Below are 14,527 nucleotides of genomic sequence, written 5' to 3' on the forward strand. Positions count from 1 at the left end.
AAGCACGCTGTTTCACAAAGGGAACGTGAGTAAAAACTGAAAATGTGACTCGTATATTGAACCTTCTCTTTGTAGATGGGATTGTTGGTTAGCTCGGAGAGATGCACAAATTCAAGGTGGAGGGTCCCAAACTCAGCCAGGATGCTGCTCCCAGCTGAGGCCCAGCCCCAGCTCCAACTGGTGCCACTGCAATAGAGATGACAGTCCAACAGGTGGGTAAAGCACTATGGATTTAATATAGATGCGTACGCGAAAAAAGAGAAAAAAAGAGGAGGAGCCAAGTGAAGTGAACCTTCTTTTGACCAGTTAATACAAACGGCAGTATATATCAAGGTTGTAATAAAGGCAATAAGACAGCAAATAGGAGGTGACTGTGACCTTTAAGAAGGTTTATATTCCCTGTAGTTAAGCTTTCCAAGCTGTAACAGTTCGATGTTGTCTCAGAGAGATAATGAATTGGGGTCTGGCAGTGGAACCTGAGTGTGTGGATGTTCTTGATCTTTTCTGATATTCCTGGTAGTTACAGTATATTAAATTACCTTGGCAGTTGATGTTGGCTGGAACACTAGAAACATTAATTATATGATGTCAAGTAAATTGAATTTCTGTCTGCCAAAAATAAACTTAACCACAAGTCTACAAAATAACCTTTACCATCATCTGCCATTAAGTAAATGTATTGTTGTCTCCTGTGATTGATGTCTGTGTGACTTCAAACTCTCCAACTCTTCTTCAGAAAGGCCCATAAGACCTGCAGTACAGGACGCAATGCAAGTTTTATTCAATCAGTTAGCATCTGTATCACCTAGCAAATGTTAAATTACATGTGCAGTGCACTGATGCTTATTAGCAGAAATGCACTATTCCAGTGACTTTATTTATCCTCTAAGAGTGACTGGAGAATATCAGGTACAAATGAATGAACTGAGCTAAAAAAAAGACCAAGGGTGGCTGGCATGCAAGGGTGGTTGAGGGGGATCAAAGAGTGTGCCACCCTGACGAATGCACCTATTAAAAGGTCTGGGCGGCTGCATCATTAGTAGACCTGCTTTGACTCATGTCACATTCCTCCTTTAAGAAGAATCGATCAAAGCAGAGGTGCGGGGCAGTGGGTGGAGTCTGTGTGTGTGTGTTTGGAGAGGGCCAGGTGGGTAGGGTTAGTCTCTGCACCACTGCTGCCTGCTAAGAACACATCCATTAATCTTCCCAACCCCCTTTATTAAACATAAAAGTCAACAATATAATCAGGTGTAAAAAAAAGATGAAAAAAAGTCAATATCACACGTCATGTGTAATAAGTTCAGGAAACTGATATGTTGAGCCAAAATAATATGAGTAATAATAATATTGATGTGGACTGCAGAAGGCAGGTCTACTGTGATTGATATGTGTGCAGCCTGAGGTAGAAGGAGATGATTATGTGCAAAGCTTGGAGTTAATAACATTTGTGGTATTTCTGTTTTGGGTTATGAATATTGCAAGTCGGCACTGTTTGAGAGAATAATTGTTTTTGTGCAGTCACCCGTTGCCTTGGTCTCAAGAGCCTACTGCCCAGAGAGATGCTCATTGCATGGTAGCAACAGTAAAGGAGGAAAACCCATAATGACCGAGGTGTCGCCTCATTGGCTCCCAAAACCTTAAAGATTTCTACAGACATGTGTAACTGGATGAAACTTTGTTCCACCACTTTCTGAAACAAACCAATGAAAATAGTCGCTTCTGAGAAATTGGTGAGATCTACCGGCCAGGGGATGGAGTTTGATTTTTGCTCCTCTTGTACTACCTGCAAAAAGGTGACACTATAATAGAATGATTACGTGCAGGATACTGACAAGATGACTGTGCTTCCACCAGGAGAACAGCCCAGCCTGAGAGTCCACAGTGATGATGGCTGCCTTCCAGGAATATGGATTTGTACTCATCCAACACGGGCCCTATTCATCTGATTGAGCACCCTCAGATGGCTACCTCTTCCCCGAATATAAAGAAGGAGCCCATTGGTTGCCATTTTGACAGTGGTGATGATGTCACTGTTGCTGAGGGAACAAGGGATCTGTGTGCTTCAGGACATCTGATGATGAAGGTGTGGGACATGAAAGTGTGGTCTACTTTAGACCAGAAGGTAATCCGATACATCTTACTCAGGGATTAAAGAATCTTCAATCCTCACATTAAACATTATCTATTATTCAATTAATTTCACTTCCCAGTAGTATTTAACACAGACCACAGCAGAAGAAACTCAGGCAACAATTACCAATGCATCACTTTTAGCACGTAATGAGAGACTTTGTGCAGAACAGCTGAACTGCTGCATTGTCTCCTGAGTGCTGGCTGTTTGTGTGTTGATGTGTGTGTGTTTGTTTTTGTGTGTTAGACTATGGGCGGCATGCTTCCTCCTGCCCACCTGTATCACCGGCACATGTCGGTGATGTAGCAGGAATTAACTGTAGAATAAGGTAATTATATCTGCCAGCAGCTGTCCAGCTTGGCTGCTGGGATAAGTGGTAGCAGGTGGATGACAGAGGAGCCAGGAAGATTCTCATAAGATTCAAAACTGAGAAGAACGAGACGAGAGAACTGTAAGATTCACCAAAAATATTGATAGTGAAGTAGAGCAAATAGCATCAAATATTTTCAACCTGATATTCATGTCAACACAGAGCAGCCACACAGCAGGAATGTATGCTAGCGATGATAATTTGTCTGTCACAGTCACGACACAAAGCTGCTATCAGCATTCATCAGTAGTTTTCTTCTTGTAAGCGCTTCAGCTTGGATTTGAGTTTCACTATATAACTGTTAAATCACAAAAACACACATTTTTCCTTCATTAAAAAGGAGTCAAACCCAAATCTAAACGTGCAGGCGAACTCAAATCACTCTGAAAATGAAAATATCTTCGAGAAGTTGTGTTGCGTGACCGTGGCATTAACAAGATAGTGTTAATGAAGAATTTAGATTAGGAAGGCAATGGTTTGGAACTGATTAAAAAGGAACGCTACGTCTTTAAAGACATGCAAATATTATTCATATGATCTGCTAAATCGTTTATGAACATAGATTAATTCTTATCCAAATGTCATCGGCATTATAAAGCTCAGCCTGCAGCTCATTCAACGTAAACAAACAGATGTGTGCCTTTCTAAACTATTTTCTCAATCACTTTATGTTCACAGAAAGTTCAAACCTAGGCCTAGATCATTTTTAATATGATCAGTGGTGGTTGCACACGCTCCTCTTTCATCAGAGATGGAGGACGGTTGGAGGTGAAGGCTGGTGCTGAGACTCACCTCCCCAGGTTGATGACTCCTCGGGGGATTCCTGTTGGTGTGTTGAAGGCAGGCAGTAGCTTCTCTCCCAGCTCCACTACTTTATTCTTAAACAGCTGAGGAAGAAACAGAGACACAAAGCATCCTGGTGAACACACAGCGAGCATACAACTTCTCAATGTTTTATTTTTCCTTCTGTTTATTGTTCATAAATATATAAATACACATTGAATTTTTAGACACACCTGACAGTCAGTCAGACCAACACAGGTAAGTATGGAGACATTTAGAGCTATTGTTTGTGAGTTTCTCACAGACCCGCCCACTGAGCCCCTCCACCACGTATAAACCATGTTTCATCATGAACTGATGGGAGCAGCGAAACATCTTCAAGAAAACTCTACAAGTCCAGATGCCTAACACACAGTGAGGTCTGCTACAACAGAACTCCAGCTGAATTAAAAGCAATCTTGCGGATATTATCTACAACCGCACATCCTCCTCAGAGGCCGTGGCCGGGGAAAAGTTAACGTCTCAGGAGCTGGATTATCAATCACCAAATCTCCATTAGACAGAAGACAGCGGAGTAAGACATCGAAATCCTGACAGAGACAGAGATGTCTGCCGATATAAAAAAAAAAACAGATCCAGCAGAGCAGAGGTGAAAGGAAAAAAGGAGGAGATTCTCATAAGAGACAGAAATCCTCTGAGACGAGAGAGAAGAGGAAGTGATTGAGAAGAGACGGGCGAGGTAAGATGAGGGGAAACAGGGTCTAGTCAAAGACAAAGGAGAGAGTGTGTGAGTGCTGCGGTGGGAGCAGAGGAGAGGAGAGGAGAGCAGTGACTCAGCAGAAAAAATAGAATAAGACTGTGAGAAAATTGCAGCTAGAGTGACAGAAAGCACTGAGAGTGGTGAGTTTAGTCTGTGAAGTTTGTAGTCTGCAGTCATTTTAAGGAGATTTGTTTTGCAACTCAGATAAAGTTCATGTTTTTCTTCCAATGTTATCTTATTGTTTCATAGGTCTTTAGGGAGGATAACATTGCCCTGCGGTCAATAAATCATGCTGTGGGCTTACAACCTGAGCTCTGTTGTTCTGGCCTATAAATAACACTTACCAATAAAATTGTGCTTAACTGAGCAGATCCTGTCTGCAGAGTGCAGATGGATCTGCAGACAGCATCACTGGATTTATCGTACGCATGAGAGAAATCTGATACCGCTAAAACAAATGGCTCTATTAAAACAGATCAAACATTGGGCATTTTTATGTAAATGTTCCTAAGAGCTCCATTCAGACATGTACATGTGAGGGTGGAGGTTATTCTGAGCCTGCTGCATCTCCTTCCACACTGCCATCTGGATGGCCTGTTCTCCCAGCCTCTCTGTTTTGTTGACCATTATGATTTGCTACAGCCCGCTGATGCCTGGACCTCTTTCTTTTTGACTGTACACATGTCTATCTGTTCAGACTTGTGTCATGTGTATTTGTAAATCTTACTAGGTTTGACCTAAATAGATTGCCAGTAGGAATTCAGATGCCAACAGAATTGTGGGTAGAAGTGCATGTTAGCTTTGCATCTCTCACTCTCTCCAAGTCTTGCAATGTTACCTTAAAGCAAAATATCAACATGCATTGTTACGGCACCTGTTTGCACAGATTATTAGCTCTGAGGTACGTGTGTGGGCCGATTCACTGCCAGCAGTATAGCAGCGCAGCCACATGGAGAGAGAGCACTCCTGTAGCAGTTAAGCTAAAGAATGAGCTAATTGTCTCTGTCCTACAATCAATGAACCTTGGATGGAAAACAATAGTGGCACAGACTCGAACTGTGCAACCGCCACACACATGCATGCATTTTGCTAGAAGATGTGGTAATGACAACATTACCACATCTTCTAGGTGTGGGATCTTCTAGGTACAATAGCTGTAGTCCTACACTGCCACATTTCTGCTAAACTAACCAATTTCACACCTTCACATAAGCATTTGCATGTCACGCTCATGCATGTATTTACATTGTTATTTACAGCTCCGAGCATAAATATACAGCCTGACAGACGCTCTCACCATCAAAAATGAGTGCAGTAAATGCTGTGAGAAACCATTGGTGCTGCTGCACGACGGCAATGCTTCACACAAAAAGCACCAATATTACCTTCAAACAGCTGTATTGAACCTGAGTGTGTTTTCAGACACTTCATAATTGTGGTAGACACCGGACCAAACAACTGACTGAGAATAAAGTGATCATTAGTTGCAGCCCTGTATGGATGAGTGCTTTGTACTTTCTTAAGTTCAACTTTGAGGTTTTAGCAACAAAAAAATAAGATTCATGAAAGTAGTAATTTATGTCTCAGAATCTCAGTATTACATTAGTCATGGAAAATTGGTATTTTTTGTGGGTCTGTGTGTGTCTACACTACTCCAATACAGCAGTAAGATTCAACCAGAATGGCGTTAATGCTAGGAGTTACACAGCACAGCCTCAGCCTTGATGTGTGTCTGTGTGTGCGTGTGTGAGCATGCTACATTCTCTCTAGAGTCCCCCCGGTTCCTATTTTATCAAAGAGAGCACTAATGACCCTCCGCATGGTCTCATCTCTCTTCATCGGCCCCTTCTACCGCCACTGCTGCTGCTAGATGAAACCAAAAGCCCACACACAGACACACACACACACATACAAACTCGCTCCTTTGTGTAGTGTACTTGCATCATGTTGAACTCGACTACAGATATATATTTTTGTTCATGTCATCATTCATGTTTAAATGAAGTCCCTCTCCTGCTCTAAGTAACAGACAGATATGAAGCAGGCACAGCAGACTGTATTGCATTCATTTATTCTTGTTTGCTTATTTATAAATGACTTGATTAATTATAGTAAAACCCCTTTGGCTGGCATCTGCTCTGTGATTTACAGTACACGGCACACACAAGTTAAATCAGCGGGTGTGTTCATAAATCTGCCGTCGCTGACGTGCTGCTGGTCTCTTGAGCCACGTGGAGAGCCTCCTCCTGCACACGAGCTTCATTACAAGAGTGCTACTGTAATTACACTTTGCGTGTTTGCACTGCCTACCAATCCATTCAGCGATACAAGACTATCAATACTTTTCAAAAGTGGTTATCGCGCACATGTTTTATCTTTGAGATTCCCTGCCTATAAGGATAGAAAGAAAGTGGTGGAACTAAAAGAGCGACATTGATCGAACTTGACAGGCGACAGTTCCTTTTTTTTTCTCTCTCTTTCAGTTGAAATTCTCTGTTGGCTGGCAGACAGGATGCTGGACATAAATGGCTTTTCTATCAGCTCTTAACTGCTGAAGACACACATCAGGCCTCCAGTCAACTCTCCCACAGCAAACATCATCAGAGCCCAGCGGAGGAAAACTTTTCTTGGTCTGCCACTTCTGTTTACTTGTAAAACCTCTCAGTCCTCGCCTCAGGGAACAAGAGACATGAGAGCATGGACCTATGCACTCTTCAGTACTGTCAGTATGAAGTATTGTCGTGAAAAACATGCATTGCTCATGGCCTCCTGTCAATGTCTCTTAAACCCAGGTCAAATTTTTTGTGAAGGGATATGTTAATCTGTATCTGCATGTTTTCTCACACAGGGTTACAGTATGTGTCAGTACATGTAAAAGTGTCATGTGTAACCAGACATAATGCTGTTTTGGAGATACGGTGCATTAGCTATAGCAGAACAATGTTGCCTGGCTGGCTATTTTTATATGATGTGTTGACAGAAAAATACAGAGCAGTCTTATATATTTGTAGCTTGACAACCATCTTAGCCAGCCAGGCTGTCTCACCTGCTTTCCCCTTGCTTCTACACTTTCAGAACACACTCTCATGTCTGATCAGATGGGTGATGGGCACGGTTAAAATGTTATGTGGCAATAGAGTGGCGAACTGTGAGACTGGTTGTTGATGTGCTTTAGCAGGCAGAAATGAGCTCCGCTGGCTGCTCTGATCCCTGTCTGGCAGTGTCATTGATTGGTCTCTTAATGCGAGAACAAAGCGCTGTGTCTGTTATAGCTGCCATCACCTCCTTTTTACTCACATTACAGATGAGAGATGCAGCAGAGGAGGCGAGCTAAAACCCTGATGTGCTAAAGATAAGAGACAGGTGGTGAGCAGCAGTGTCATGGAAAACACATCTGCACTTTGGAGGCAAATTTCATGTCTGCTTCAGAGAACCGCTTGTGGTTTCCTTGATTCTGTCCTCTCCTTCTAAGACCAATGTTCATGCTGAGCGTGCATGCATAATGCTGTCTTGAAACCAAGTCCAGCACAGACATTTTTATGCAACTGATGGCCTCTGTAAGAAGAGTCCATTTGAAGTCACTTCTGTACTCCACACAAGCAACAAGGCTAATCTGAAAACTCAGTGGGTGATGTTTTAAGGAACCTTCAGATGTCGCCTGGCTCAGAAAAAAAGACCACACATAAACAATTCCTGTTTTGGTAGTCTTTGTTCTGAGGACAGCCTATAGTCCTGCAGAAATTAAATATACAGTGTAAAAAGGGGCATCACACAGCCTAGAAAGTCTGCAAACACTGATCTTCTGCGTCACTTGCAAATCACTTTGCATGATGCATTTTACTGTACTGTACTGTGAAATGTCTTGATTTTGCTGACCACTAGATAAAAACCTCAATTTACTATCCTAATAACCAATGAATAGAAACAAATCCTCACAATTTTAAATGTGGATTGTGTAATGTTTCATTTTGTCTATCGAAGAGTTTTCTAAAAATCTTTCCTCCATTGACCGATAAAGCAGATTTGGAGAGTCTGGAGTCAGTGTGTTTTTCACCTCTTTATGAGAAATAACTGATCTTTATGTGAGGAAAGGGTTTTAAGCAATCATTTCTCACTTTGGGCTGCAAGAAATATAGACAGAGACACAAACACGCACCAACAGAGGCTCGTTCAGCAAGCAAACAAATGGGAATGGTCATAAAACAAAAGTCTACACCTGTGTGTGTGTGTGAGAGAGAGGGATTTTAGTTTATTGCTGATATCTTAGGCCGTAATATTCATTTGCTCAAACAGTAAGTTGATTCTTTTCAAGCAGCTTCTGTACCTGGTTTGTTTGGGTCCACATTAGCAGCATTATTACGAGTCTTTTGGAAACAGGTAGTGCACAGGTGATCTCAAGACAGTAGCTGCACTACTGATTGAAAGGAATATTACAGGTCTCAGCTTCGGTCGTCTCCACTACATCTACCCTTTCAGCTGGATTTGACAGGGCTGACAGGAGGAGACCTTTTGTTGCACATTGATTTCGTTCTTCATTTCCCAAGCTGCTGGTGCGAGCTGACTGAGGGAGCAGATGAGTCCACAGGTCGTGGCACCATCGCACAGCTATGGTTCAACAAGTCGAAATCTCAGCACATGGACCTTGTTGCCTTTGAGCAAGCTTTAGTCCCTCCTTTTGGAATACTGAGCCATAGTTTATAGTGAGAAGCATTAGTGGTGTGTAACATTCGTATAAAATATTCAAGGTTAACAAGGGCAGCCTAGCAGAAAGCCTGTAAAGCCTGAAGCAAGCCTCATTTTTTTTTAAATGCTGGTTATTTTATTTCAAAGTTTAAAATTTATACCTGAAACACATTTTATTGTTAAATGTCTCAATCTGCAAAGCTGGCAGCGTGACAAGGATGTCTCACACAACGTCTGTTAGCTCGCGGTTAGCACATGAGCTGCTCACCCCTGATGTTGCAAACGAAGAGTACTCTGCATAATTTATGCAGCATAGCATCGCCTGAGAGCGAGCAGGCGAACATGCTAAAACAGGTCCAATAAATTAGACATGAGGACTTCTCAGAAAACAAACGCAGCGGTAAAATGGAAGTACCCACCAAAGCCCAAATTGGAAAACAAACAAGTGGCGGCTGCTCAATCAAGCCCCCGCTGGAAAAAAGAGCGCCTCCAAATTAGTCCACATTACAGCTATATTGTTAAGCAACGTTCATCAGCTTAAACACGTGCCTCTATCAAGTACATGAGCCGCCCACATACTTCCACCCCTCCTTTTGACCTATTAAACCCGGCTTATACAAGTCATTCCAGTTTGCTGACTGCTGCCACTGTATAATGCAGCAGCCACAATTTCTTATTGTTAATGATGCAATTACAATGCAACATACTTGGTGTCTTTATCCTAATTACAATGAGCAGAAGAAGATATGTCCAGCTGTAAACATAACTGGTCATTACTGGATTATCTGTAATCTTTTCATATTGCAGGGTTGCCACCGAGTGGCAGTGTGTGCTTCAGTTTTTTCTTCCTAAATCAGATGGAGCTGTTTTTTTGGCTCATCTCATGCCAATTGTTGTGTTGAGGCGATATTGCAAAATCATGTCTGCATGAAATGAAAAGGAGAAAATCCAGAGGGAAAGCTTAATCCCACCATGTTGCAGAGTTAAAGAAAAAAAAACACACGGAGACTCATCATGTTAGATTTTTTTTTTTTTTTGTGGAGCTATCTCTGAGCTACCCATCACAGCAAATCACTGTGAGTCATTGTCTTCACACCTTGGGAGATAATAATGTTGGCACGCTGGACCTCATCAACTACCCCAATTCTGCCACACAGGGAAAAGAAAAGAGCTTTCCCTGTCACATAGCAACGATCTGATACACGTTTACGCATTGACGGATGTCACACATGATCAACCATCCCTGTGGCAAAAGACCAGACAGACCTAGTGACCCATCAATAATTCAACCTACAGTTTGCCCAGTGCCACAACCTTTCTGCCAGCATTACTGTGAAAGAGGAACAGGAAGAAGGTAGGGGCTGATGGGAAGCAGTATCGTCAGGAAAGGACGTCAAGTCCAATTCTCATTAGGGCGATGACAATGTCGTAGGAGGACAACAGCCCCCCCCCCCCCTTCCTGCCCCGCTCAGGCAGAGAGAAGAGTTAACAGGTAGCTTCCTGTGTGGGTATATGGATGAACAACACTGACAGAGAAACGCCAAGAAATCTGTAAGATCTTGTTAAAATGTAAGAGAGAGGAGAAGTGTCTGACACCCGCCTGAGAAATGGCTGAGACATTGCAAGACTATGTGGGTGATGGATTAAAGTTTTCACACGCATACTTTCTTATATCCTGTCAGCAATTTGCAATCAGGAACAAAATGTAAAACAGAAACAGCTCATTATACTCACAAGTACTGAAGCAGCTGCACCGCTGGAGAATAAACTATGAGGACTCCCCCCCTTTGAAAAACATGGCTCAGGAAAACAAGCACAATAATAATCCCAATATTTGATGTAAAGATTACAATAAATTACAGCAGCAGCACAATGATACTAAACATTTTCTGGACATTAGATGTGTGCACATTTACATATTTTCTGTAAAAACAGGAAGCTTGGGAGACCTTCACACTCCCTGTCTTGATTGATCACCTCCAGTGACCTGAGCAGGCTCTCCCTACTAATCAGCACATTTTCTGCTAATAGAAAAACAAATGATGTCCTCTAAGGAAAAATTCAGACTCATTAGCATTTATTGTCTGGCCACTGAGAAACTTAATGGTTTAAAAAAAAAAAAAAAAAGCAGTGGTTGTTGGGATATATCTGAAATATGTCTTAGAACGGTGACGATCGGTCATGACCATCCTTTAGTGAGTACAGTTGCCAGCATGCAAACAAGACCATACAGCCCACACATCTTCCCTCTGAGCTATCTCTCTGCTCGCTGGGCAATAAACGAACTGCAAAATACCTGTCACTTACGCTCTAAAACAGATGAAGATGATCTGCGAGAGAAGCTGCTGCAGTGGATTTCACGAGAGTGGTAATGAGATTGAAGGAACACATTGTGATGTGGAGGAGAGGATAAAGTGTAAAAGATAAAGCCGTCACAGCCTCAGAAGAAGAGAGAGAAGAGAGAGGGAATAGTGGGGAGGGAGGTTTGTGTTTGTGAAGCTTTGACTGGGATGAGAGGAGGCGAAGCAAGATGAGCAAGATCAGATTTGGGTTATCTGAGTGGCCTAGCGTGGATCCGCAGTTCAGTTGGAGATATGAAACAGTTGTTTGTGGAGTGGACGAGAGAGAGAGAGAGAGAGAGAGGGAGGGAGAGAGAGAGAGAGAGAGAGAGAGACAGAGAGACAGAGGGGGAGAGAGAGAGAGAGAAGCGTTGGGCTTCTTTAAAAGCTCCTGATGGCAGGGCCAGGCTTCAAAGCTTCGGCTGTCTCATCAAAGTCTCGCCTCAGCGAGGGATACAGCTACTGTGATGCCACACATGTGGGAAACAACTGTCTGTGTGTGTGTGTGTGTGTGTGAAACTGACAGAAAGCCTAAGAATGTATTTATGTGTTTCTCTCAGCTGCAAATTAAGAAGCCATATAACATGCTTTCGGAGATTAACGTTTATAGCATGAATCTGTCCTCAGAGGATGTGACTGAGTTGCCAAGTGCCCAACTACCAGCAGGAAGCCAGGCATTTTCTGTCACGTACACTTAGCATGTGAACGTCGCAGGATAGATGTCATCGCTTTGTTAAAATGTTGCAGCTCTGATTGACAATAAAGCAAAGTATCCTTCTTAAAAAAAGTAAAAGCCAATATAATCACCAAGCTTCCGTAGACTCTGAAAAGAAAAGGCACTTTAGCTTAACACAGTGCACAGGCTGAGCCGTTTAGATAACTTCCATTCAGATCCTCAAAATTTAACTGCTTTTCCTCGAAAATTGAAACGCATAAAACACTCAAGAAACTCAAGTTTTTTTCCGAAGAGGGGTGAAGGAGAAGGCAGCAGCACAGTCCATCAGGCATACAGTATGTTTGTTATGTCTAAACAAAAAACACTGCAAAAATGCATCTAGTTACTAATATATGCATGTATACTGTACGTTTTATAAATGCAGGTTTTTACTTGAGCTCCTCAAAGCCTAAGTTTTGCATCCAAGGTGAGCAGGTCACCTGGAACTGCAGAGATGGTAGGTTTATTGTTTTGGGAACATGCAAATCGTTCACTGCTTGCAGAGTCAGATGTGTGTAGCAGAAGTGAAAAATGAGGCCACAGAGGGGTCACATTCAGCTTAAAGCTTTTTTGTCAGTTACTAATGTTTAATAAAACTTTTGTTTCAACTTGGCTTTATCTGGTTTCACAAGAGGAGCAGTGAAAATACAATTTCTCAGCAGTATGCTATACGACTGGTGTTTGGCTAAGCAATCTGAGGTCAAGCATACTCAAGCATCTTTGAATGACACTCTCAAAATCCATCAGTTGTGAGGCTGCTGTTCCCTGTGAGCAGTGGTGCAGAGGGGAAAACAGGGTGAGTTCAGATTCTAGAGAGGTGCATCCAGCTCCTCTAAACACACTGTGTAAACTCTCTAAACACATCAAGCACAGACATGCCTCGAGGCTTTAGTCAGCCTCTGTTTAACAGCACTACAGAGACTTTGCTGATGACATGCCTGTGATCTAACATGCTAGTTGTTGCAACCTATATCAAATCATCCCCTTAGGATATGAAGCATATGGTGGTGAATTCCTCTCGATCTTCCATGAGCATTACGATGGATCCACCTGATTCTCTCAGTACCAACCTTCATCCATTAAGGCTATCATCCTCTCCTACATCAGGGTCCTACTTAGATGGCACCTCGTTCTTCTCTGTGATTGGCCTGGCAGGCTTTCTGTTGCCATGGTATCGGCTGTGGCTGCGCTGCAGCGTTTTGCTATGGCTCCATCTGTCTTGGGTGTCAGCTGGGTGGAAAATGCTGTGATTCCACTCATTTTCTCACTGGGGGGGTGGGGGGGTTGGGGGTGGCATCCATCCTGCTGCCACTATACTCTGTCTCAGAGCTGGCACACATCAACACAATTCCTAACTCCAGTTCAGACACACACACACACACACTGCTCGACAGTAAAGAGGATTGTTGCTCGGGGTTGGATACGCTTCATCAGTCTGAGGGCAAAATAATGTAAGGGAAGCTGAACAGATTTGTTTGACTCCTGCCAGAAGACCCAGGTGCAGGATTCAGGCAGTGGGAATGAGAAAAACAAATAACTACAGTAGAGCTATTCTGAGTGTAAACAGAAAGTGGGTCACTCATATCAGCAGCATGTTGAACCAGCTTAAATTATTATTATTTATAATTACGGCACCAAGCTGCCGCACATTCTGCATTCAGGTCTCATTTAAACAACACAGAAATATTTCCATCACTGAATACTATGTTTGACAGAATAAAGCAGGGGCGACAGGGACAGCCCTATTACAGTGATACTGAACTGACTCACTGAGGTAATGCCAGACACAGCCAGACTTCAAGGCATCGGGCTTGTAGCTTTTCCAACAGAAATTATCAGCAGGGAAATGGTGGTCGCTGGACATCTTTCCAAAACAGAAAGGGTCGAGTTCCCCCTCAGGATGTTGTTGAATTTTTATTAACTTTTTTTTTTTTTTTTTTTAAATATAACTTGCATACAAATTCACATTTGGACAAGGCTAGAAAAATAAAGCTGTAGTCAGATTACTCTGCTACTGCACTGCACCAGCTGATAAAAAGACAGCTACAGGCATGACAAATACATAAATAACCATGAATCACTTTGACACTCTTCATCATAAGAGGAGTGCTGGGGAGACATCTGACCTACAGTATTATAGGAAGTGGAATATCTCTGAGCTGAAGATGCTAGGCTCTTACAAGATGGTGAGTAATGGTGTCTGATATTCCCTAGAACCTTCAACGTGCGAGGCCCTGGGGTCATCCGTGGGAACCCTGTCTTAACACAAATGTCACAGCTCATAGATATTGCCTCGGCCTTGATCTGTTTGACACTAATTTAATGTTACTGCTCACCAGTTGCTATGATGAAGAGGAAGCGGAGAAGATAAAATATAAGCTGTCAAGCAACATGTGAGAAAAAACAGCAGTGGAGCATATGTGTTGGTTTTATTTGTATTCATGTTAAAGCACTGTGTTTTGAATCTGACGCTATGTTTTTAATAAGATTTATGCTTTCTATTGTTGAAGGACTGAATTATCAACACCAGTTACTGATGATGAATTAATTGTGCAAGCACTTATAGCTCCGGTTTTATGTGATGACAGCTGCACTGATGTTGCCGGAGAACTTCAATTTCAATACTGAGGCACAACTGGTTATATTGTACTATTTTTTTTAACCGGCAGGCTGTGTAGTGAGTTGTGTAGAAGGCAGAGGGCACTGCTCTTTAAAGGTGTGTATGTATCAACAAGTGAAGCCTAAG

At 42.5% G+C, this 14,527-nt stretch overlaps 1 protein-coding gene across 2 annotated transcripts in view; it reads right to left on the minus strand.

Annotated features, from left to right (window-relative positions):
• LOC114448360 (mannosyl-oligosaccharide 1,2-alpha-mannosidase IA) overlaps positions 1-14,527 on the minus strand; it is a 150,748-nt gene that overhangs the window by 11,023 nt on the left and 125,198 nt on the right. Inside the window, exons 5-6 of one of the 2 annotated variants that reach the window (XM_028425276.1) lie at positions 3,294-3,388; positions 63-189 (exon numbers count right to left, since the gene is read on the minus strand). In XM_028425276.1, coding sequence (XP_028281077.1) covers positions 63-189; positions 3,294-3,388 — 222 coding nt within the window. The remainder of the gene's footprint in view (positions 1-62; positions 190-3,293; positions 3,389-14,527) is intronic. The other variant, XM_028425277.1, reaches the window with a different exon arrangement.

The sequence above is a fragment of the Parambassis ranga genome, chromosome 16 (genome assembly GCF_900634625.1).
Source record: "Parambassis ranga chromosome 16, fParRan2.1, whole genome shotgun sequence".
In the NCBI taxonomy this organism is placed as follows: domain Eukaryota; kingdom Metazoa; phylum Chordata; class Actinopteri; family Ambassidae; genus Parambassis; species Parambassis ranga.